This window comes from Watersipora subatra, chromosome 3 (assembly GCF_963576615.1).
Source record: "Watersipora subatra chromosome 3, tzWatSuba1.1, whole genome shotgun sequence".
NCBI classification, from domain to species: domain Eukaryota; kingdom Metazoa; phylum Bryozoa; class Gymnolaemata; order Cheilostomatida; family Watersiporidae; genus Watersipora; species Watersipora subatra.
In genome coordinates, this window is record NC_088710.1 from 69,409,725 (window position 1) to 69,435,709 (window position 25,985).

A 25,985-nucleotide genomic window follows, 5' to 3' on the forward strand; every position below is an offset into this window, starting at 1 on the left:
CTCTTCTACACCACTATCTCAACTGCTGACACTCTTTACATATGGCCTCTCACGACTCTCGTTTGACTGTCGAAACTCACAGCTGTACAGGACTGATCAACAAGCATAAACGACTGTTTGAGTAAGGATGTAATTTTTATTAGCTTTTCTGATTGTTTTTCATTAATATTATTGTTTTAGAATTTTGTTAGTTGTGTATTTCATTGTTTGACTTATAGAATAAAGAAGTAAGTTTGACTGGTAGATATTAGTATTGCTTACAATAGCTTAACACCTTCACTATAAATGAACCAGTAATAATTAAATTAGTTTCCACAAGCTAAGCAAAAGTACACAAACTAAACATAATCGAAAAAAATTTTAGTTTTTTATTTTATTTTAGATTTTAGAAACATAGTCAAAAATTCAACACTGATGTTGCGTGTGAATTTGGATGAGTTATGCATAACGTAATTTCTCCACAACCACACATAAAAACATGTAAGTCTGAACTATGGTGAACTGGTGTACTAATTCATCTATTACCGGTAATTTGTAGTTTTCCCTTGTTTTTTAATACAGCCTACCATGTGACAGTGTACATATAATTAATTAAAAGAAATTCCTAGAATGGCATAACTCAATCTCTCACTCCCCCTCTCTCTCCCCCTCTCTCTCCTTCCCCTTCCTCCCTCCTATGCTGCTAGGTTGTACTTTAGTAATACAATCATTACCATGTAGCACAATCTGTTATATATGCATCAATATTCATATCAATACTCCTGTTATACTTGCTAGTCTATGCGTTTTACTGAATATTGTGTACGTCGAACTGAGAATTATGTGCATCATGGGATGACAACTCATATTTAGTTATACTACATACATCACTGTTATAGGTATTGCATTACGTCATATCCTTTTTTACTCTCTTCTGTTCCACGCAGCATCAAGCGTTCTATATAATAAAAATTGCTGATGTAAAAACATTTGTTTATACTGTCTTAGTGCGGCATCCAGGCATAAATGGCTGCCAGTGCGCACCATAAACAACTCACAACAAAGTGTACAGCGGACAGTGAAAGAAAAATAACAGAGCATAGTTGCTTGAATTCCGCTGAATTCCACTTGATCATTGTGACAATGAAACTGCATCCTGATGATGGGGGACCTGACTGGCGCACCAAACCTCTCCATGATTCCTACCACCAGCAGCTACCTGAAGTTGGTCGCCTCCACCAAACATGCATGTTACTGAACAAAGGTGACCGAACGGCTAATTCAGAGACGCTAATCATGATATGGCAAGAGCAATTGCTCCTAACTAGGCAACTCCAAACACAGATCACACAAGAAATGATCCTAGTGAGGATGCACCAGATTCCATTCAGCACACCGTCAGTAGACGTAAGCAGCTGGCAGGCAATGCATAGACTAAATGGCATAATCTTGTTGCAGGTTTTGTGTACAGATGCCTATGGGATGAGTATGGTCTCAATAAACCGTAACACCGAAAGGGAGCTTTTGATAAGGTCAATGAGACCAATGGTGCGAAGCTCCTCTGAGGCTTCTACATCTCGGCAAACAAGCACATTTTGGATACCGAGCCAAAAATCATGGAGGTGAACAAGGAGAACAAGAGGGGTACTATAATAGATGTAGCAGCACCAAATTATTGCAAAATAGCCAGTAAGGAAAAGGAGAACCTGGAGAAATATCACCCACTCGAAGATGAGATTCTAAAATGCTAACATATAAAAATAACTGTATTTCAAGTTGTCACTAGTCATTATGGCATTGGGTGTTATAATTCTTGCATTCAAATGTGGCTTGGCCTAATACCAGCAACAATCAACACAAGTCAGTTGCAGGAAAGAAACTATTAGGAATGGCTAAGATTTATAAAATATAAATCTAAGATCAAATGGTGGCTTCTTTCTGTTTAACACTCTATACAGCTATGCAAAATGTTTCCATTCATATGTAATCATTTTTTGCAGTTAAATGCTGGAACATTATTCCCTAATTAATTACGCTGAAGTGACAAGCTAATTGCTTCAATGAATAAATGTTTTTATTGAAGTCTACTATTGAAGTATCCACAAACTTATACCCATTTACAATTACAGCAGTGTTTTTTATTTATATCTATAAATCTGAAAGTTTGTTTGTCTTATCTTTTCTGTCGCAGCTGTGTCCAGTTATATCAATTAAAATCTAGGGATGAAAACTCTGAATCGTACTGGATTCAACTCGCAACGATTAAAATCACATTTCTGCAAACACACGCACATGCAAGGCTATGCCATTCTCAACATTTTTTATTCTCTTACTTTATCAATACTTTTTTCGTTTAAATACCGGTATGTACATTTTTTTATGAATTAATATTACTAATTGTGTTTGTTTTTAAATATTTTTCGGGGTCATGTCAAAATCTTTTATTAATTTTTTAAATTTGTAATTTTCAAACGTACCATTTTGATTTCAATAGTTCTGGTACAGTGCAACTGTAGTGCAACTGAACTTGTGCCACTACAGTGCAACTGTAGTGGCACAAGTTCAATCTTCAATTTCTGGTTCTTGCATAGTTTCTGGTATTTGCTAGAAATCGTAAAACTAAAAAATGTTCACATGCACTATCTCGAGTCGGGATTGCCTCTACATTCTCTCTGTTCAGTCAGACAAAGTACCTTCAGGCATTTCACTGATGTATTTAATTTCAATATCTCATTTTTATGTTGGCACCAGTGTAGAGCGGTACCAATATCATCATATTCAAAATTTTGGATAGACAGCTGCAAAAGTAATCTTTGTTATACACGCACTTATATGTACTCATTGTTATTATTAATTCGATATAACGTAAAACCTTCATTTGAATGCCATGGGGCTCAATTTTTAACCCTTCCCCTATAGTGTCACTTTATTTGAGGTGATGTTCAAATAAGGGTAGCGTTATATTTGGCAAACACCTCGTCAGAATTATTAGAAGGTAAATTTAACCTTTTGATTGGTAAATCGAATGTCGCTTACACTTCGCACTCTCTTTCAGGCAGAGCGACATTTACCCTTTTGGATACAAAAAAGTTGTCGACTTACTTCTAACTTGTTATAGATCTCTAAATAAATATTCGCGGGGAAGCTTATACATGTCCTTACCAGTTAATATCTATTGCTTGCAATCAACCCCCCCCCCCCCCCCCCCCCCCCCCGATAATCCTAATAATCCCCCGATAATCCTAATCCTTTTAATTTCATTCTAAATTTTGGTAGCATGTTTTCATATATTTAACAAGGTTGAATATATATAAACTATAATATAGTCAACAGATATTAACTATAATACAGTTAATATATAGTTAACATATATTAACTCTATTTAACAAGGTTGCATAAAAGCTCATTGCCCTCATTGATATGTTTGCTTCAGTTTGCAGCCAAAACTGGTTTTTATGTGCAATAGAAAAGAAGTTATGAGCGTCGTTCTATTGTAAGCCGAGTTCAGATTACCGCAATGACGCTATCAAATAATATGCTATAAATCTGAGCGTTGATAAGTTGTATAATAATAGTCTATCAAATAATTTATTCAATGCTACAAATATATATTCAAGAACAAGTAGCATAAACAAATTGTATTTATAATATGTTTAGATACAAACATTATAATATTAGCATCATTTGCTTGGCCAGGTGCACTCTGATTGTTGCTTTTGTTTGCAACCATTTCATATTCTTTTGGCTGTTGACAACCTAACCTTTCGCAGTGCCTTCTTATTTCAACTCCTTTTCTGCACAGCGGAGTTAGTACATATTAGCGTCTAAATAATTTTTTAGCAGAGTAAAATTTGTATACAGTACCATTTAGAATATACATTTTCGCACAAAGAAAAACCGCTTGTAATCAAAATAGCCTTAAAATTTTACCGTCAAAATGCGTAATGGTACTTATTCCAAATGCTAAAACCTTTTTCACATATATCAAAGTATCAAGACCACGTTAAACAAGGAACTGCTATTAGCCTTATACTTATTTCTATGATGTTGCATAGAATATTGCATTCAACATATTATCAAAAAAACTGTAAAGCTTTTGAGTTTAAAAACTGACTTCGATATGAACAAAAAATGAACGAATTAGTTGTTATTAAAGTAATTGAGTCATTATTAGTAGGTTTTGTGGGCACGTGATCTTTATTTTGTTTTGTCAATTCGTATTAATTGTATCATTATCAAATCCCTTTTCTTTGTAATCACTGCAACAAAACAGACCTTATATAGACATTACTTGCTAATTATTTGACAGGTAAAAACCTTTACAGTTGTTTTAGTCTTTTCTTAATCTATTTGAACACAGCACTTCTCACTTTGAAGTTTGAATGGTAAATGTTGTATATGGAAAATAAAAACCAATTTTCTGTGCTAAGACCTTTTTATTACTCAGGCACCGCCGAGCATTCACCTAGTCAATCAATACGAACATTTTCCATTTTATTAGGTCAGCCAGAAACTACCCTAATACAGTTAGTTACTTTACTTGGTACATGCAACGTCTAACTAGAGCCTATCGATGGAGTTGTCTGTCCCACAAATCTTTTTACTAACAGCACTTGTTTCATGGCATTTTTTTTTATTAATAATATCCACTATATTTTTTCTACATAAATGTGTTTATGGTCTACATGTGGCCGCCTATCATCTATTTTCTTTGTTGTCTCCAACAGTATAAAAAAATAGGCTGAGGAACAGCTGACAGATTCAACTTAAAGCTCACATAGTCTCGCAAACTCTAGATTGTTTTCAGGATCTCAAACTCAGTATTTCAAAAGGAAAAAGCTGCTAATGTCTCCATGTTTCTTTTATATAAAGATAATTTTTGACAGATCATTCTGTACTCTGCTATCAATGCCACACAACTCATTTTTTCATTGTTGTTGTACTTGATGAAAATTTGTTTGTTATAATAAAGAATTTATTGTTCTGGACATTCTGAAGTCAGGACTAGTAAGCTTTCAAGATTTGACATGATAAGTATAACCACCAAAATTTCAATCACAAATAGACACAGAAACATCCTAACAGGTATATAAATAGCTTAATATCTGGTAATGCTGTGAGCCCTGACCATAGAGTTATCTATGGTCTATGGGGACTCTATGACTCTATAACTCTATGGCCCTGACCAAGTTGTATGTTTATTGAAAAAATTAGCATCAGCTCAGCTTTTTCAGGGAGTGCAGTTTGCAACAGGTACAAGAGAAGAGCTTGTTAGATGGGTAGTATTACGTTCTTGGCTGTAAATGGTGTCAGAAGCCTAACTGTAGTTGGTATGAGATCTCTGGCAGTGTGAGAGGGTTACATAATTGTAGGAGCTATGAAGGCATAAGTATCAAAGTATCATGCCTGACTGTAGTCTTCCAGGGTAAAACAATGTATGCCAACATCACTTCCTTGTTGCTTCCAGACTTTAGAGAGACTTTTCAATCAATTAGTATCGTCAGAGCTGTCTTACTAATATGAAGATTGCTTTGTAGACTCTTATCACTTTTACTTCACTCACTCCCTTGATTCTCTTCTTGTAATAGTTGTCGATCGCAAATCCACACAAGCAGTCTTGTACTTCTTAGCATGAGCAGTAAGCACAGCAAGAATATGGTATCAGCAAATTTTCCAGATGTTGAAGGAATAGTACTGGTAGGCAGAGCTCGGATAAGAGCCATAGCATCCACAATGATGACCCCACATCTTCAATAGCTTGGAGTCACTGCATTTATGGTAGTTTGATAATTTCTGCCATAGATATGAACTGTTTCTCAGAGGTTTTTGACTCAGCTGTCCTCAGGGGAACTAAGGTAAAATATCCAAAAACTATAGCTGAAATGTAGTTCTCTGCTTGTCTCTTGACATAACATACCATAGGGACCATAGGCAAGTCTTGGACAAGCTTCTTAATTGATTCTGTCGAAGCAAGATTGATGAATGTTTTCACCATTTACACATTTGTGTATCGAGTATGATGCAGATATACTTGTCATAACACTTTTTATGATAGGCCATCATTAAAGCGACCTGACCTCGTTTTGATCAAATTGCATAAATCTACGTTCTTCTTGTTTGATGGAAGCAAAATTCTTCAATTCACTTGCATATGTAGGCACTTTCACCACTGTAAAATTAGCAAGATGATTACACACAACCATGCTTGAACATGTCAATAAAAGTTCAAGTAAACTGTGTGGATGATGTGGGTGATGTGATGCCAATCATTGGTACCGCATCAGTAGGCCTACACGGTGAACTGCAGAACAATACAGGGTATGGATTATAAATTACTTATCATAGTCAAAGCAACTGAAGAAATCATGCCTCAAGTTAACTTAAAGGATTAATCGACATGCCAGCAGACGCAGTTTTGGCTACATGAAGGACAGCTTTTAAAGTAGTTGATTTGTGTGAGTAGTACCGCACTTTCTTTTCACAAATTATGTACATGTATATGCATTCAATATATATACTTCAATATACATTCAATATATGCTCTTGGTGAGGAGAAGTGGACAGCAGAATTTGATCTTGTGATTTTCATCTTGACAAGGTATATCATGAGTAGCAGGTTTTTAACTCCCTTTCATGTGATTAAATGAATGCCAGAACAACATTGACTGGGGACACTACCACTTAATCAGTTAAGACCAGTAAACTAGTGTAAACCAGAGTGAATACATGCATGTTTTGTCTATTTGATAAACAAGAGCAATCATGGATGGATTGGAATTTAGTTATTTTTAAACTGACACCAGGAAGCACCTTGATCAGTAGCCACTACTACTGGTTTGTACAGGTTACCATGTCAGCATTCCTTACGTGTCAATAATAATTATTAATTATGTTACTAAAGTGCATAATAATTAGTTTATAGAATAATTATAAGTCACATTATCTCACCGGAATTGTCTGAGTGGGAAGGCATCTCAAGTCTAGAAAAGTACTCACTCGCCTCACTGCGTTTTTCCTAGCAAGCTTAATCTTGCTTTTGTTAGTCAGTCTCTGATAGCTCCGTAAACCTGAGAGCCATTGCAGACAAGTTGAAAGCACACACGAATGGAAACAAGACTTTTCATGCTCTTTAAAAAGTAATTTTTCAGCTTTTTATTACATGTACTGTATTTCAGCTTTTTATTTATTATCTGTAAGATGCGGATGGTAGTCTTGTGTTCAAAATAACTTTCATTACCTGATGAAAAAAAATCTCTATCTGAACACACAGACTAATGTAAGCTGTTTCCTGTCACTTGTTCCCTGTCACCTCTGTTCCTTATCAGTTTTGCTCCTTGTCACTGTTGTTCCCGGTCACTTATATTCTCTGTCACTTATGTTTGCTGTCACTTTATATCCCTGTCATTTCTGTTCCCTGTCACTTCTGCTTGTAAAGATTAACATTACAGTATTTCTATTTATCTTTGAAAGTATGTCTGTATCTTTCCATTCCACAGCTTGTGGATAGTAGACCTAAATAGGCAACAATGTGGTACAGTTTTTAACAAATTACAAAACTCTTCTAAGGATCAGACCGAGGACGGTTACTAACAGGTAGAGTTAGTAACCGTCCTCGCGGTCAATAGTAGAATTTTCTATTTATCTACTATTGACTCTAACACACTGTGAAACCTATGAAAATAAAATGAATAATCAATTGACAATCCATTCAGTAAGTCACAAAATAATAGCCAGTAAATAAATCAAACAATTCTTGTGGTAGTATAATTCAAAAAGGATGCCAAAATCTTAATAAAAACAAAATGAAATGCTGACTGGCATCTCTATTTAATCCAAACAATATTCCATGACAAAGAACATTACATTAAGGTAGTATCGTACCAAGCTTGCGTTGTGTCATAAAATTTGAAATTAAGAGATCAGCGTCGTGTCATTACATTTCTATTCAGTAGGCCCATTCAGGACTGCTATTGGTCAGATAGGTAGGCCTGTGGCAGCAAGGACCAATGATTAAACTGCATAACGAGAAGTGTCCAACTACTTGCAATAAACAGCTAAGAAGCTCAGTGAAATGGTAAATGAAGGCAAATATAGTAATATTAATCAGGCCAAAGTTCCCTTTGTTATCATCAAGTTGAAACTCAAAGAAGTTTATTACAAATGCCATAATATAGCTTTGACATACTGAAATAGCAGTAATGAAAATGTAAGGATTTGGGAGTTGGAATGAGCCGGATGAGAAAACCTTCCCACATAAAAGTGGTACGCTTTATTCTAAATAAGGAGATTCCTAAAAAGTATAATTAATTAGAGTTGTCATAGGATATTGGCTTGTCTAGGGTAGTGAAGTATGTAGAAAAGGTAGTGTGAGGGGTAGTAACTCCTTAGGGGCAGTAACTCCTTATGGTGGACAGCCTCATGGCACTAGTGATTGTGAATAACTGCGACATGCGCAATTCAGCTCATTGCACATCAACTTATAAGATGTAAATAACTTCTATGACTTGGCTATGGTCCTCATGGTATTTTTTGGGACAAATAAAATGCAACATTAGTATATTTTGTCACATTGCAGGGACTGCAGTAATTATAGAATTGTGATGCTGATTGACAACTACAGTCTTATAGTTACTAGTACCCTGACAGTTCAGTGTGCCATGGGAGATCGTCAGGTGTGTTGACAGAACACGGAGGGTTATTTGCATAAATTTTCTGAAGTCCCGGAAGATGGTTAGAGTTGGTGTTAGAGTCTCGGTCTAGCAAATCAGGAGTTCCATGAAAAGAAATATTTTATGCCTACCACAATCCATGGCTTCCAATGGACAGACAGACAGAGCTTTTATTCACTGTATGTCCATGCTTCATGTGGATTCAGAGTTTCTTCGATTCCAAGTCATTGGAATGGTAAAATCCGAATGCATTTGATGCCATTTCGCTATGCTAATTTACTGCGAAGACTTTGGCAGCTAGAGTACTTCGACTTCACAGAAATGCTGACTGCTGCTGGTCTTGAGTCGATAATACTAGGCTAAGCCCTCCGCAGTGGAGGAAACCAGCTGAACTCAATCGCATGGGCCTCTGCTACAAAAACATTGTCGTGCTACTCACTATTGTTTCTGCCTGACTTTTTGCTTTCAAATTAGCATTCCATGGGTTGGTCGTACGAGAATGACGAAATAATTACATTTTACGCCGTGAATCACTGCGTTTTTATGTTTCGAATAGAATGTATAGCAAATACTTTAAACAACAAACATGCTAAAAAGAAGTGTGTGTATCAATAAAAATATATATTTATAACAAAGTACAAACTATCAAAATTATAATGTTACTAAAATGGACGCACAACAGAACAGAAAATAAACATCAGAGTAAGGAGTATTTGGCACTTAGAGATGATTGTCACAGTCTAATGAGAAGCAACTACAGAGCTACATCAGATCTAAACTTGTTATGCAGACAATGTATGTGAATAAGCGTATCAGCCAAGCAAATATTTTAATCTTTTACAATTGTCCACCTATGTTGACGTATTCCGATGCACCTCGCTCGTACTCTGGCTTTGTAACCAGATACGTAATAAGCAATCCGTAAACAAGTAAAGAGAGTCCCATAAAGTTGACCACGTAAGTTTGATCCGTTCGTGAACTGTAATCCCTACAACAGACAAGACAAATTAGAACGATAGTTTTAAAACTCGGCACACCCATCACTTTTCCCAGGTAATAGCTGATATAAATTTATTGCCCTTACGATAAGAGCAAAGAAGTCAACAGTTGTGTTATATTATTAACATCACCACACAAACCCTGCTATATAATTAACACCAAACCAACAGTCTTGTTCTGATTGATGTCAAAAAATGCTAGCTGGTCTGGCTAGAGGCAGCAGTGTCAAACAACATCGATGATGATATGTTGTAAAAATAGCTGAAGCATAAAGAATATATTGCTGCCTTACAGATATGATGCCATAATCTTTACTATATTAGAGTCCAAAGCTACGCTAAGAGCGTTTAAAAAAGATCATCTCACACAAGAATCAAACTCAAAGTGTTAGATTCATAAGCGAGCGCACTACCACTACACCATGCGGTCCCCTTACCACTTTACTAATTAATTATGCATACACTGATAACTCATTACGATCTCTCCTGGTGCATGAGTCTGCCAAGCGTAGCAGTATGCTTAATTCCACGAGAAAGTGTCAATTTACAAATTCAACAATCTTGCACGACAATAAATAAAAAATTACAGATGTGAGAGAAGATTTAAGAGCAATAGAAAAACTTGGGCCAAAAGGAGAGACAACTACAACCGGCAAAGCTTATTATTAATGCATTGAAACAAGTTAGACAGCTGATAAACTTAGTGAGGAGAGTGCGATAACATTTCTCCATCGAAACAGCAGAAGCCATTTCGCAGGTTTTGGAGCCTTTTCAATATGTCAAGTTTTTCCCTTTGTCACATCAACATTACATGGAGATTTTCTGGGTTCTTTAGAGGCCATTAAATTCTAGTCGCGCATATTGACATGTATTTTAACACAAGAGGCCGTAACTTACAATGCTGAACAGATATTCTTCTTTATGCCGAATGTCCAGCGTTGCATGGGTATTAAAAACAGCTTATAAACAGTGGCAGGATTGTAATTGCTATTGGCTAATTTGAGTAAGCTATTATCTATATTGCTAAACCTACTAATACGAGCTGTGAAAGCAAGCTTTAGAGACGTTGCTATGTGTTTCGTAACCTAGATATTGACTATCTGCCCAAAAAATTTATTGTTTACTGTAGCTTACAGGGTTAGCTCGCCTCGTGAATGGGGAGTTCCGAGATCAAATCCTCTGCTATACGAATTTTTATTGCTAAATTTTAATCACTATAACTGGACACAGGGTTTCACAAAAAGACAAACACAGAGATTTATATATGTAAAGAATATACTTTAATTTAGTTAAGCTTGAATTAAAAAAAACTTTCTAATGTTGTTTAAAATTTAATTTCAATTAGGCAAACATATATAGCAACGAAACAAATCATCTTTGTGTGTGCCACCATTATTGAGTTCCCATATATCCACTTTGTGACAGATTCAAACAAAAACTTGTGCTATTTAGAGCAACCGAACATTTGTGAAATTTACCAACCAAATTGTTGTCCGATTTTTAGTACTGTTATTGTAATTGACAGTTCTAGCATTTTAACAAAAGTTCAAATTCTCTATTTCGTGATTCATAACTTTCATCTTACAAACTACTTAGCCATATCTGACTTTCTGCTACATTCTTTAATTGATGCTGAAAAAATGACCTAAAACTATGTCACCTACCACAACTTTATGTATTCAGCTTGTATTTCTTTATAAACTTTCTATGAACTCAATGGTTTGCTATTACCCTTGATTAGCACTCTTTCCTCTTATCGGTGTGAAACTTATTGGATATACTCTGACGCGTTACAGAGATATTTGTTTGTCTCTGTGTAATCATAAATTTGTATCATCTCTGATTCAATTGAACTTTGATTCTCTGATTATATTTTATACATCCTCAAAACTACAAACTGACCATTAACACCAGTTGAGCAACTGAGCAGAGTGTATATAGTATAGACGTATACATGAAATGAGACAGGTGGACAGGCAAACCCTTGAAATGGGACGAAGATATATATAGAAAAAGTTTTACGTAAAAAGCACCAGAACGTTGCAACCTATGTCAGCGGGTTCATTTGTACAAATCTCAGGGTTCATCATTTGTCATCCCACGACCAAACACGAGCGAAGCGATTGGTAGGGAAATTTATGATAAATGCACATGTGCACACAACTCCCGAAAATTATTCATCAACAATGAGACGAACCCTTGTCTCAAAATTTCATCAACAAATTTAACCATCGTTTTGTAGAGCCGTTAAAGTATAATAACGATACAAAACACATATAAGCCTATTTAAATATGTTACCAAGTCTTTGTAAACTGTCGACATTATCTTAAAACTTACCCATCTGATAGGATTATACACAAATAGACAGATTTATTTGGACGAAAATCGTTATTAAAACTTGCTAAGCCTCACTTTTATCAAAGTTAAGACCGAAAATTGAAATGCCGAGCGACAGAGAATAGAACTATTAAGTCCTGCGCATTTCACGAAAAAATAATGTGCACATTTCACCAGTCTATAGCATTGTTGAAGTGCCGAAGGTTTCTGTAATTAACATAGGAGTACCGAAATCGTTTCATTTTTGCCGATTTCAAAGTAACTGACATTTTAGACAATTTTGAGTACTTTGGTATTCTAACTGATGTCCAACGCAGTGTAAGTAAAGAAAATGACGATGATATTTTTTCTAACGATTCTTATGAGATTATTACGATATTTAATTATAAGTTTGGATATTCTTCTTGATATTGTTAGCTATGACGTTTTGAAATGTAGACAAAATTGTGCATTGGTTTTCTATTATTACTGTATTACCATTACTAAGTTTGGATATTCTTTTTGATACTTCTTGATATTGTTAGCTATCACGTTTTTAAATGTAAACAAAATTGTGCATTGGTTTTCTATTATTACTGTATTACCATATTAATAATATTGATTATTCTAATAATATCAGTGCATTTTACTTCTAATATTGCATTTCTCCTATTGCAGGGGGAGAGATATAAACATATAATCTTTTCCTTTCATTATTGCTGTTTGTCATGACCAAACACTTTTTTAAATAGATTTTCTAAAAATCTATATAAATATCACTTCTTGATATTGTTAGCTATGACGTTTTGAAATGTAAACAAAATTGTGCATTGGTTTTATATTATTACTATATTAATAATATTGGTTATTCTAATAATATCAGTGCATTTTACTTCTAATATTGGCCAATATTGCATTTCTCCTATTGCAGGGGGAGAGATATAAACATATAATCTTTTCCTTTCATTATTGCTGTTTGTTGTATATAATAACACCCACACCCAGTACATTACAGCTACCATTGCAGTTATCCTATTGCGCTGCAGTGCCATTTGACTGCTAATATTGCATTTCTCAACCATCAGTATCCTTTCTTTTTTCCAATATCACTTTAGTCGTGGGCTGTATGACAGGGGAATTTCTAGTCCGTATGTCTAGTTATAGCGATAAAGTTTTAGCAATTAAAAATTCATTTCGCATGGGATTCGAACTCGTAACCTCAAGGTCCGCAGACCATATCTCTTAGGCAAAGCGGCTACATTGCTACATGATGTAATACTCATTACATCGGTTAAAGATCATGATTGATTGCATGAGAGATTATGATGCATAATGATTACAAGCTGACTTCACAGCTCTTATTATAGTAAAGATTATAATAAGCTTAAGTTACTCAAATTCATTGGGTAAAGAAACTTAGTCAATGGTCACTACTTTACATGCCACTATTTATAATCGTTTTTTATTACCCGTGCAATACCAGGAATCCAACTGGTATTACCACAAGAACGCATTGTAATGTATTTAATTCATTCTAGAGTCCAAAAACAATCCTAAATACTTCAAGTAATCAGAGATAACCAACATTAAAACAAATATATCATACAAAACACTTAAAAACCAAATGTGAAAATCTCAATTACACGTAAAAACCAAATTAATAGAGTAATAACCAGTAAAAAAAGGTTTTTTATTTACACTGTTTTTTAGAGAAACATGAACAGAAGTGTAGGCTCAGCCATGCATGAAGTCCGATAGTAGAGTGAGTGATAGAAATATGTGATGTGACTTACTCTGGTTTACAATATTTTCTAATTTAAAGTAACTTAATTTGCATTCTTCTTATTAATTATATTTTTTTAAATTATATTGTTTTTCTGATTTTGTTCACAAAACTGAAATAATTAGAGAAATTTTGAACATGTTAAAATATTTTATAAATTACTTCCTATGAAGACAAATATCTGGCCAAATTTGGATATAGAGGTAATCGCCAGTAAAGGTTTGACTGTATATTCAATGATAAAATGTCCTCTTGGCTCCTCTTTAAAAGTCCTTTTAAAAAGAGATAATGATGTAAGTAAACAATAAAAAGAAAATATTAGGCTTACTTTATTAAGCCTTAGCTCATTTTTTATGAATCACTGGTAAAGGCATAAGGCACTAAACTCAAACATGTATTTATGAAGCCTTAGCTCATTTTTGATGAACCACTGGTAAAGGCATAAGGCACTAAACTCAAACATGTATTTATTAAGCCTTAGCTCATTTTTGATGAACCACTGGTAAAGGCATAAGGCATTAAACTCAAACATGTATTTATCAAGCCAACATAATTCCTAACTTAACTAAAATAAAACAGGTTTAGCAAACTCTGAAGTCTCTTGCTTGCTCTTAGAAAAGAATGACACTCCAAAATTACTCAACAATGCAGCATGAACAGATGAAAAACTTACCTAATCTTAAAAGAGGCTTCTTCCATGGTGCCAATGAGTGCTGTTGCTGTGGCCATGACAAATATGGCTACACCCCAATAGCGATGAGCTGACATATACCAAGTCTTCAATTCATCACTCAGCCCAGGGAAAAGATAGAAGACGAATCCCAAAACAAACTAAAGAATATACACCAGCAGTTAATAGATATTCTTTGACAAACTATCTAGCAAATTTTTAGCCGGTATTAGGGTAAAATTTATCACATGGTAATCTTAAAACTAAAACGCTTTAAGGGATAATTTAATAATAAACTCAGATGTTGAGAGCTACCTAATTACATGTAAACAGTGGCGAGATATACAATTTATGTTTCAAAAAAGAAAAAAATTATCATTTGTGAAAAGCCATATATTTTGGAAAAAACAGTGTTAAATACTATTGGATCACTAAAACACTTGAAGATTTAAAAATGATCGCACCCAGGTAAACCAGTGACAATCACGGTGCTTAAAAATGGCATTAACTTGAACTGGTCACAAGTGAAACCTAACCACTATCACAGCTTCTAGATAAATGGAAAAAGTAAAGAATCTCAAATATGCTTTACTAAAAAAGCTAGAGGCATTTCCTACAAGCATAGCTAGAACCTAAAAGCAAGGCACCCATGTTTTAACTGGTAGCTAAAGCGTACAACACAATAGAACACTCACATATTAATGCTGGAGTCATCACGTTATATAACTAAAGCTATAACAAACAGGGGCTTACGATGCATGCTCCTTTCAGCACTATGCAAAAAGATGAAAGGAACAAGCATGGGCACAACAAACTCCATCATGATTGGCTGGCAGAATGAACAGGAGATAAACCAAAGAATAAAGAAGGTCAGGAGACCTTAGTTTCTGTTCAACTTTGTTTTCTTGCTTTCACTGAGAATCTTTAAGTAGTATTTACCTGGAGACCAAACAAGGTGACAGTAATAATTCCAATCCAGCTGTGGATGCTGTAAAGGTTCGCATAGCCAGCATCAGCATGAGCACTGAAAACTGCCTTCAAACCTACGACGGCTAAAGTCAATGCTGCTAGTTGCATTCCCATGTGCAGAAGCTTCACATATTTCTTATTTTCAGTTCGAAAGATTCTGTAGACAAGAATGGCTAAAAAATATATTGATGTAAAAAATATGTATATTTGTCTCAACACAAAAACAAGGTGAAAACTCTTAAGCTATACATATATATAAAACATAAAACGTTGAGTAGCAAAACTAAACTGTCAAGATACAAACAGTTGTTTGAACATAGATAGTATGATCATGGAGAATTTCAAGGCACCATCAAGTGTGACAGGTACTCTAATTACTGACTTAGTCTTTCACTGGGTAAATGTAAAAGTTGCAGATATACAGTGCAGGGTTTACTTGTGCAGAGAAGTGGAAGACTTACCATCACCATAAATGAATACGAGACCAAGAGTCAAGAACAGAGGGTGGTAGTTGAACTTTGTGGAACTATCAGGGTACCAAGCAAACCCTCCCAGGTAATGTCCCATCCATATGCCCACCAGGGTCATAGCAAGAATACCAACTACCTGTGCCAGAACTGTCAGCACCACAAACTTTATCCTATCATTCATGGTGAGGGCTGGAAGTGTAAATGAACAGTGTTTATTGGAAACCTCCATGAACCGATTTTATCTAATATTACATTTGATATACATACCGGTATATAGACTTGTTTTTAATACCACGTGTTTTAATAAGTTTTGATTTTCATCCAAACTCGGCTAACAAATTTCATGACGATGTGCATTGCTTGGAACACCACAATACTGATAGTTCATGTAAGTACTAGGACTGCTACGATGGTAGCTAAAGATACAATAAACATATAAAATGATCTATACATCTACATATGCCAACAAATGTCAAGAGACCGTTAAGGCAGATACTACCTCTTGCAAACAACAATAATCGAGCAACAATAATCCTATCATACTGATAGAAATTTTAACAGGGTAAATTTGTGTACATAAATTTCCTGTTGCACGAATGTATGACCCTGCAAATAATATATTATCAAACATTTATTCATCCGATAGTGTGGGATTGTGTGGAATCAATATTTATATTTTACAGTTTCTAGTTTTGTTAGAAATTCTACAGTTTGTTTACAGTCCAATGCATTGCCAGAATGTGTGGTAATATGATGTGAAATATGATGTGTAATATGATGCGTAATATGACGTGTAATATGACGTGTAATATGACGCGTAATATGATGTGTAATATGATGCGTAATATGACGCGTAATATGACGCGTAATATGATGTGTAATATGATGTGTAATATGATGTGTAATATGATACGTAATATGATGCGCAATGATGTGTAATATGTGTAATATGACGTGTAATATGATGTGTAATATGATGGATTTCATATAAAGATAAAGACTAATGGAATATCCAACAATTGTGATTATGGGCAACAACAACACACTCATATTAATAGAGTTTTTTCCTCAAAATTACAATTAAATGACATAAAATGACTATATTCGACTATATTAGTTAAAACAGGGACATGTTTCTGATGGCAATTTAATTAGTTGTTGCAACCACTGGCATTTGAAACTAAATCATGCAACAAAATTAACTCTAAATCAGTTTTGATAACACTGGGATGATCATTGATATAGCTAAGATCTAAAAAATTATATAGTTGATTCAACTGTTACAGCTAAGATTTTTGCCTTATACAATGTCAGTGCTGCCAGAATTACGGTTGGTAAAAAAGGAAAGACATCAGAGCATTTTTGAGTGACTAGTTCAGTGTTCCAACATTTTGGTGTTTGTCTGTGACCATTGAACTTTGGCTATATGTTTCTGGCACCAGAGTTGCCATTGCGTGAGTTACAAGTATTCAAAACTTTTTAATCAGTACTAGCCATTCTCTGTGGCATTTGACTTCACTAATAAAACATCATAATTTATATACATAAATCTCAGTGTTTGTCTGCCTGTCATCCGTTGTTCATATGTCCAGCTATCGTGACAAAGTTATAGCAATGAAAAATCACCTTTGTAATGGATTTGAACTTAACATTCAAACCACAAGTCTACTAGTAAGCGTGCGTAACCTCAGGGCTAAGCCATTCTTAGTGTTCTAAACTCTATATCTTTATCGAATGCTCACGCTAAATATGTACTTTTTATTATTAATTAATATTACCTTTTGCGTTTGCTTTTTTTTAGAATTTTGTTAAAAGCTTTTTTTACCATTACTCATTACATTTTTTTTTAATTTTCTAAATGTGCCCTTTTAATTTTAAATGTGCTGTTACACTCCTATTTCCGTTGTTATCTTAAATTTGATCACTAAATTTGTAAAAGCTACATACCTACATGTAATTTTCACATAGACAATTGTATTATCTCTAGTAGGAATTGTCTCTACATTGTCTCTCCGTTCGATCAGACAATATCTCAGACAAAGACAGTCCGATATCTCATTTTTACGTTAGTACAAGTATCGAGAGGTACCAATATCATCATATTCAAAGTTTTGATGGATAGCTTCAGTAACCTTAAGAAACAATAAGCTTTTTTATACACATACTTCTATGCACTCATTGTTATTATTAATTCAACATATTCATGATTTTTACTTTGATTTTTTTAGTTCGTATTAATTGTATCATTACCAAATCATTTTTCATTGTAATCGTAGAAAAACAGACTTTATGTTGCCATTACTTACTAATTAATTATGTCAGATTTAAACATCTTACAGTTATTTTATTTTCTCTCTCAATTTATTTATCTATTTATCTTAATTTTTTCTCTTAAACAATTTTCTCATGATATGAAGTTTGAAAGTTAGAATGGCAACTAGTGTTATATGTTAAATAAAAATAAATCTTTTATGCAAAGACTTTTTTATTACCTAGGTAATGCTGGGTATTCGCCTAGTACAGTATGTATATATAGTAGAATTACATAATTGAAGCACCTCATTGAACGAGCTATCTGCTTTATGAGCAGGAGTGACTAAGGTTGAGAGTGGCTAACTGACGTAATAAATTTCTAAGTGGAAGAATGAGTGCGCCACTTGAGTGTTTGTTTATTTTATTGAAAAAGATTATGCAAAGTAACTAACAGATGGCAACAACTAATAACAAATAACAACTAATAGTGAAAATCAGCGAGCAAAGGGTGCAAGACATTTTGCCAAATAGAAATTTTTGAAAAACGTTCGGCATTTTACTATAATGCCAAAAAGAGGAAGAATATTTTTTGGAGAAAATTCAACTTCTAGCTGATGAAATTTTAGTACTGTAGAACAACTAACTACTGGTGAACGTTTGATTCTCGTGGCAGAAGCAAAGCCACTAGTAGCAATCCATCATCCTACCTTTTCCCGCTACAGCTGATAATACTAATAACACACACATACCATCTGAGGTTGGGGCTGGTGTTCTTTCGTGGCTGAACAAAGATCTACTGCTAGCCAAATACAGTACCAAAGTAGAAATTGAAAAGTTTTAGGCAATCAGTATGGCAATCAACATTTGATGGCTACTAATAGCAAGAAAGTAAGTAAAAAAACATCCAGTTATGTCTCTGTCGGTGCATGAAATAGCATCAAAAATTTGATAGATGAAAATTTCTTAAATTTATATGGAGCAGCGTTTTCTCTTCATAATTATACAAAAGACTTGAGTTATCTATAGCGTCACCATCATGGCTTGGGCTAGACGACGACGAATTAGAAAAAAGTCTCCAGATATTTTGAAGAAAAATGGCTAAGAGCTACCTAAAAGTTGACAGAAAAAGTCAGATACAAAAAAGTTACATATCTGCAGATTTTCTGTAGAGACAGGAATAAAGCTTATTGATAGACAGTATCACATAGGGTTGTTGCTGCCAGTTTCAAAGATTTGCAGTTGTGAAAATGAGGCAGCAAAGTCATGACTCTTTTTAGGTACCCACAGAACTGTTGCAAATAATGGATGAATTGGCCAAAAAAAATTAATGAGATTTGTAATTTGCTGCTTTACTTGACAAAAATAGATTGTGATATGCGGAGAAAAGTATTTTTTTAATAAGGCTGTTTAGAGATGTTTAGGAGCTATATATTATATATTATGTAGGTTTGACGACCACAAAAGTAGGTTTAAAGGTCATGTCTACGCTAAAAAAGTTTTTTAATATAGACTGTCTCAGAAAAGACTTTCAATATTATCATTGTTTTACCAAATGTATGCGACTATAGGTATGTCTTAATAAACAGAAATTTTTTTTATTGAAATTTATGTCGCACTCATTTAGAACTTCCTCTGCCTCTCGGCTGCAATTTATGCATTTAATACACTACTGTTTGACAGCAGGGTAGTGGCTCAAAAACAATGGCAACGGACCGACTAATGCTCATCTTAAAAATGTAACTCAAAAGGTTTTCAATTACACTAACTAAAATTTTGACAATTACTTGAAGACTTACTTATGCACATAAAAATTTTAAAATAAACAACGTCCCTCAAAATGCTGAGCAAATTGCGTAGACTAAGCTCCTTGAAACTTTAAAAATTTTGCATTTGCTGCAGACTCTAGTTTGACTTGTTCATATAGATTTTATTGATCAGACCTGAACAATTGAAGCGGGTCTTTATAACATACAATTAAATGAATACATTAAATTTGCACCTGTGACACATGACACTAGAAGATATTAAGCCACCAACACCGAACAAATGTGTGGCGATTTAGCTTTTATAATCGCATTAAAAACCAAGTTAAAGTATATTTTCCGCCCACAGACAATCAGACCGATAATACTCACTGATATGCACAAACAGACCTGCCAACCCAAGAGTGGGGCAATGCGTGAGATTTGGTTTTGGGGCAATTGATGTATCAATGATAGTATATGTAAATTTGTGGAAATTGGGGCAAAAACCTCACGCATTTTCATTTTTTCTTTGGGGTGATTACGTGAGTCTCACGCCCAATGCGTGAGAGTTGGCAGGTATGTGCACAAATACTCATATATATATCATTTACTATATCACCTTTGGCCTTAGACAATCGAACTGATGATAGATAAATACTCATATATATAGTTTTTACTACTTTATTACCCTCATTTTATGCAAATAACTATACTTTGATTCACTTTACTCAGAGCTCAGTTAATACACGGTGATACAGGTTAATATACCCTATATGCCTTGAACTGGCGCTTAGGATCAATTAGAAAGTAAAGTAAGTAAGACCTCTAGCGAGCGAGCAAAATTATTGGCCGTATTAAAGTCATCCTCGTTTTATTGAATTGTTAGAAGCCCGCCCGAGTTACTCGCTGTGACTGGTCCGAGTTCGTCATATGTACTTACAAGTTCAAGAATATAATATAGGCAACGACAAGACTGATGGCGCTATGGCCATTACTGCTAGGTGATAAACGGGTTCACCAAGACGTCTACAGTTAATCTATCAGCGATCATAAAGTTATCAGAGATTATTCCTTATCAAGTATTCCTCTAATTAGTTGAGAGGTCACTGTGTAATCGGAGCGATGGTGGTTAACCTTGCACTTTCCACGTGAGAATCATTAAGAAAGCGCTGTTACACATCTTAACATCAATTAATTGAAGGTAGGCTGAAATTCACCAGAATTTAAAACAAACAATTCTGTTTTAGAATACTCGCTTCACGCCTCATCAAACCATCATCTATTGCTAGACTTTATGTTCGTATTAGCTGGAGTCGAATATCATGCTAGTCTGTTAACTCATGAATTTAAGTTATTGGATGTATTGTATCTTTTCTATCTAGCAAGCATAAACACGCTGTGATTTTTTAAAAGTCTGGCTTCAACCGTAGCTTTTGTATTTTTTAAATTTTAGTGTCTTTTTGTTTGAGAGGAGATATCTCTATACTTACTTGGTGTTACAGTACATTCTTGTATAATTTATTTGGCCTAGCGCCTACGGGAGTAAAGGCATCTTGTCATTAGAGTTTGTGACGTTGTTTGGGAGCTGTCATTGTTATCAATCTGTTTAGGATATGGATAGGGTCAGTGTGTTGATGTACTAACTAAATGTCAAACGCGTTCTGTGTTGTTACTGAATGTTCCAAAGATATGGTGATCATTACGTTCGTAAACCTATGTTGTTATAGATATCATTACTCAATTATTTTCTGTTATCTTTGTCCTCGTTTGGTGGTTATTATGTAACAATGGCGCACATTATGTAATTATTGGGCGCACTGCCTAACCCCCCCCCCCTGTTCTCTTTGTGTGGGTTTCATGCAGACTGTTTATTATGTGTCAACGGCTGCTCAATTGTGAAGAGAGTCAGTCTCAAACAATTGTTCACACAAATTATTTGCTTCTATGAGTTTCTCATGCTTTCTCGTATGATTATATGTATGATATGATTTATATGTATGATTTAGCTTTGCCAGCTGATAACGCTGTGGATTTTTACAGTGGTAAACACTAAACACCAGGGTGTCATATTGAGTTCATAGATCGTGTTAATTGGATGGCACTGAGTTTATTTTTTGATTGTTTGTCATATTCCTCACTTAAGTAGTTTGGCCAATATTGCGTAACCAGCTTGCTTTGGGTATTGCTTAAGAGAATGCATTGCTGAGGCGTAATGGAAAAGCTGTAAATAGTAGTTGACAACAGCCACCAGCGCATGCCAAGTAGTTGAGTTGCAGAGACAGCTACAGGGTCTCAATTGTAGTTTCACAATAGTTTAAGTTCAAAGCTCAGAAGTTCTAGCCGCGCTGAAAGAGATAATACGAAGCATACAACTTTTAAACGGCAATTTCATGGATAGCTCTGTAAAATAGTGACAAAGTTTTAAGTTGTTCGTCCTTTGATGGTATATCTGATATTCGCGACAAACGAGTTCAAACTTGCTAACGACTGGCAAAAGGTATAATCAGATCATTTTAACATACCCTTAGAAACCTGCAAATCACAAAGTACAGAATTAAACTTATACAAGTTGAACTTTATCCGATTATAAACAGTTTTCGAATATTATTGTTGTACACCTTTATCTTCATAACTCACTTTTTGCTTTACTTATTGTATAGATAAGTCCATATCCAAATTACAGAAGTAGCATTATGATATTATAGTTACTTCAAAAAAGTTCATGCTTACGTGCTTGAACCGACTCAATATTTTTCTGATATTAATTGTTGTGAATGCGATTATTGAAATTGGTAATTAAATTGATCAACATAGGTAATACTGTATATATGACTTGAAGCCTCAACCTGCTATGCACTTGTCAGTAACTTATTTTATAATAAAATCGCGTTTTAGATTGGTTTGAGTGGAGGTGCTAGCTCTATCAACAATGTGTTTGTTGATTCAACATTCAAATGAAACTGTTTGGCCTTGGATTCCTAGCTTATATCATTGCTTCACGCCGTGTGCAATAGATTAATGCAAAAACCTACGCATCTAAAATTAGTCGTTTATACAATCAATTAAAATGATCTCTTGCTTGCAATTGCATAGTGCAAAACTCTGCTGAAATCTGAATACAGACTTCGTCAGCATACACCTAGCATAAAGTGGTGTACAACATAAGGCCTAGGTATTCATACAGGGTCTACATCAAAATGAGCGGATTAATAGTATTGCTTCTCCAGCATATCACAAGGAATTAACGTACTGTATATGCACATTAGACTGAAGAGCTCGTGATTGTGTTAGCAGCATAGCAGTTGCACATCTTCACAGTATATACTAGTATACACTGTATACTAGTATATACTGTATACTAGTACACACTGTATACTAGTATACACTGTATACTAGTACACACTGTATACTAGTATACACTGTATACTAGTATACAGTGTATACTAGTATACACTGTATACTATACAGTGTATACTAGTATATACTAGTACACAGTGTATACTAGTATACAGTGTATACTAGTATACAGTGTGTACTAGTATACAGTGTGTACTAGTATACAGTGTGTACTAGCATGCAGTGTGTACTAGCATATAGTATGTACTAGTGTACAGTGTGTGCTAGTATACAGTATATACTAGCATACAGTGTATACTAGTATACAGTGTGTGCTAGTATACAGTATATACTAGTATACAGTGTGTACTAGTATACAATGTGTACTGGCATACAGTGTGCACTAGCATGCAGTGTGTACTATTATATGTTCAAATATTATTATATCATAGTAGTTTAGATAATGTTGGATTATGTTTTTGAGTTGTCTGCTCGTCTTTATTATTATTCAACTTATATTTTACCCACAATTCTTTTTCTTCTTCCCCTTGCTTGATTGTATCCTGACAATGGTGGCTATATAATAAAAGGACTCAACTATAAATCCCTTATAATCGCGTATAAAACAATAGGTTATGGGCCCAGGAAGACTCTAATATCAAGCAAGCACCATGGATGATAAACTGTCTGTGGATAAACTTACTACGTCCAACTATTCTACATGGAGATTTAAACTGAAACATTTGCTCATTGCAAAGGAACTTTATGAACATTGTGATGGTAGTATTGCAGAGCCAACGGAAGGTGCAGATGCTAAGAAAGCTTATATAAAACAATCACAGAGAGCTCTTAGTCATATTGTATTGGCGATCAGTGATGAATTCATATGTTTGATCACTGAGTGTGAGACACCGAAAGCAGCGTGGGAGAAGCTACAGTCTCACTTCGAAAGAGACACACTAGCAAATCGGATATATCTAAAGAAACAATATTTCAGAGCTATCATGCGTGATGGTACATCTATAGAAAATCATCTAAAATATATGAAGGATATTGTAAACAAGCTCACGGCTATCAAAGCCCCGGTGAGCGAGGAAGATCAGGTAGTAACACTGTTGGGCAGTATGCCGAGTAGCTATGCAACTGTCGTGACAGCCTTAGAAGCGCAAAAGTCTGAAACCCTAACATTAGAATTTGTTCAAAACGCGTTACTCAATGAAGAGCAGAAACATGGCGTAAAAGCTGCCGAAATGGATTCTGGTGAAAGCGGCAAGTATGGGAAAACGACTTCAAATTCTGACACTGCTTTATATACCGTCGGAGATAACACGTATGAGAGAAGATGCTATAACTGCAATTCACCATTTCACATGGTCAGAGATTGCACAGCGCAACAGAATAGTCGAGGTAACTACAATCGTGGAAACTATAGTCGCAGAAACTACAGTCGTGGTCAGGGCCGTGGTCGTGGTCAGGGCCGTGGTCAGGCGAATCAGCATGGAGCTAAATTTGTGACTGAATCCCAAGCAACTGAAATTCAAAGTGAGGAGAGTGCTTTTCTAGTAGGAGAAAATATAGCGGCAGCGAAAGAATGGCTCATTGACAGCGGGGCAACTCGTCACATGACTCCTGAAAACGGTGGTTTCAGTACGTACACAAAGTTTGACCAGCCTGAGAAAGTTGCTATAGCGGACAGCAGAGTATTGGATGCCATAGGCTCAGGTAACATTATGATATCAGTGTCCGTTAGCCAGAAAGTGAAAAGAAAAGCCACTCTCCACGATGTACTTCATGTACCAGATTTGAAACAGAATATATTCTCTGTACAGTCGGCCGCTAGTAAGGGTATGATAGTACAATTTGGCCACAGTAGATGTTGGGTTAAGAACAAACTCCACCAAATACATGCTATGGGAACTCTCGTTGGGAAACTTTACTATTTAGATCTGGAGTCGTCTGATCATAAAGCTAATCTAGCGTCATCGTGTAACGATATATGGCATAAAAGACTCGCTCATATCAATCCTACCAGCATCGGACTTATGAACCGTGAACAGCTTGTTACAGGTGCCGATCTGTCTAACGTAAGTGTAGGTACCATATGTGACCCTTGTGTGAAAGGCAAAATGGCTCGAAAACCGTTTATAGCTAGAGATGGTATTAAATCTACTAGAGTGCTAGAACTAGTTCATAGCGATGTATGTGGTCCAATGCAGAATAAATCAATTGGTGGCAGTAGATATTTTGTGAGTTTTATTGATGATTTTAGTAGATTTTCGTATGTGTATTTCATCAATGAGAAATCGGATGAATTTTTTGTATTTAAAGATTTTGAAGCTTTAGTGACCAACCAAACCGGCCAGCCAATCGGAACCCTTCGAACTGACAGTGGAGGGGAATACGTATCAAGCGAATTTGAAGAATACCTGCGCTCTCAAGGTATTCAGCATCAACTAGCCGTTAGATATTCACAACAGCAAAACGGTGTAGCAGAACGGTATAATCGCACTGTATGTGAATTAGCCCGCACGTTGGTAATCGACGCCGCATTACCAAAACATTTTTGGGCTGAGGCCATTTCAACAGCTGTTTATGTTAGGAATCGTGCCCCCACTACTGCTCACCATGAGCCCACAACTCCATACCAGCAATGGTACAACTGTAAACCAGATATTAGTAATCTAAGGGTGTTTGGTTCTTTAGCCCATGCTTATGTACCAAGTGAGCTCCGTCAGAAACTGGATAATAAAGCAGAGACAATGATGTTTGTTGGCTATAGCCTTAGATCGAAGGGCT

General features: G+C 35.2%; 2 protein-coding genes across 3 annotated transcripts in view; one reads left to right on the forward strand and one right to left on the reverse strand.

Moving 5' to 3' along the window:
- Positions 1 to 9,273: 9,273 nt before the first annotated feature.
- Positions 9,274 to 20,757, reverse strand: LOC137391263 (transmembrane ascorbate-dependent reductase CYB561-like). Of its 2 annotated transcripts, none has more exons than XM_068077678.1 (5): positions 20,677 to 20,757; positions 15,847 to 16,044; positions 15,356 to 15,558; positions 14,420 to 14,577; positions 9,274 to 9,636 (listed from the first exon to the last, which is right to left on the reverse strand). In XM_068077678.1, exons 2-5 carry the CDS (start codon positions 16,034 to 16,036, stop codon positions 9,486 to 9,488), a joined length of 702 nt encoding a protein of 233 aa, XP_067933779.1. In that variant the 5' UTR covers positions 16,037 to 16,044; positions 20,677 to 20,757; the 3' UTR covers positions 9,274 to 9,485. The 2 variants fall into 2 exon arrangements, with proteins under 2 accessions (XP_067933779.1, XP_067933778.1); XM_068077677.1 differs by having other exon boundaries at positions 20,622 to 20,712.
- A 198-nt stretch (positions 20,758 to 20,955) lies between these two features.
- The window catches only part of LOC137391364 (inosine-5'-monophosphate dehydrogenase 2-like), a 31,446-nt gene continuing 26,416 nt past the window's right edge, over positions 20,956 to 25,985 (forward strand). The window contains exon 1 of the mRNA XM_068077817.1: positions 20,956 to 21,054. The gene's annotated coding sequence lies outside the window, so the exon portion shown is untranslated. The remainder of the gene's footprint in view (positions 21,055 to 25,985) is intronic.

What these genes read in the sequence shown, in the direction of transcription:
- LOC137391263 (XM_068077678.1), bottom strand. Translation starts at nt 16,036, where the DNA reads ATGAATGATAGGATAAAGTTTGTGGTGCTGACAGTTCTGGCACAGGTA. An exon ending in CGTATTCATTTATGGTGATG is followed by an intron (nt 15,559 to 15,846) that starts GTAAGTCTTCCA and finishes TATATTTTTTAG; the next exon opens with CCATTCTTGTCTACAGAATC. An exon ending in TCACCTTGTTTGGTCTCCAG is followed by an intron (nt 14,578 to 15,355) that starts GTAAATACTACT and finishes TATATTCTTTAG; the next exon opens with TTTGTTTTGGGATTCGTCTT.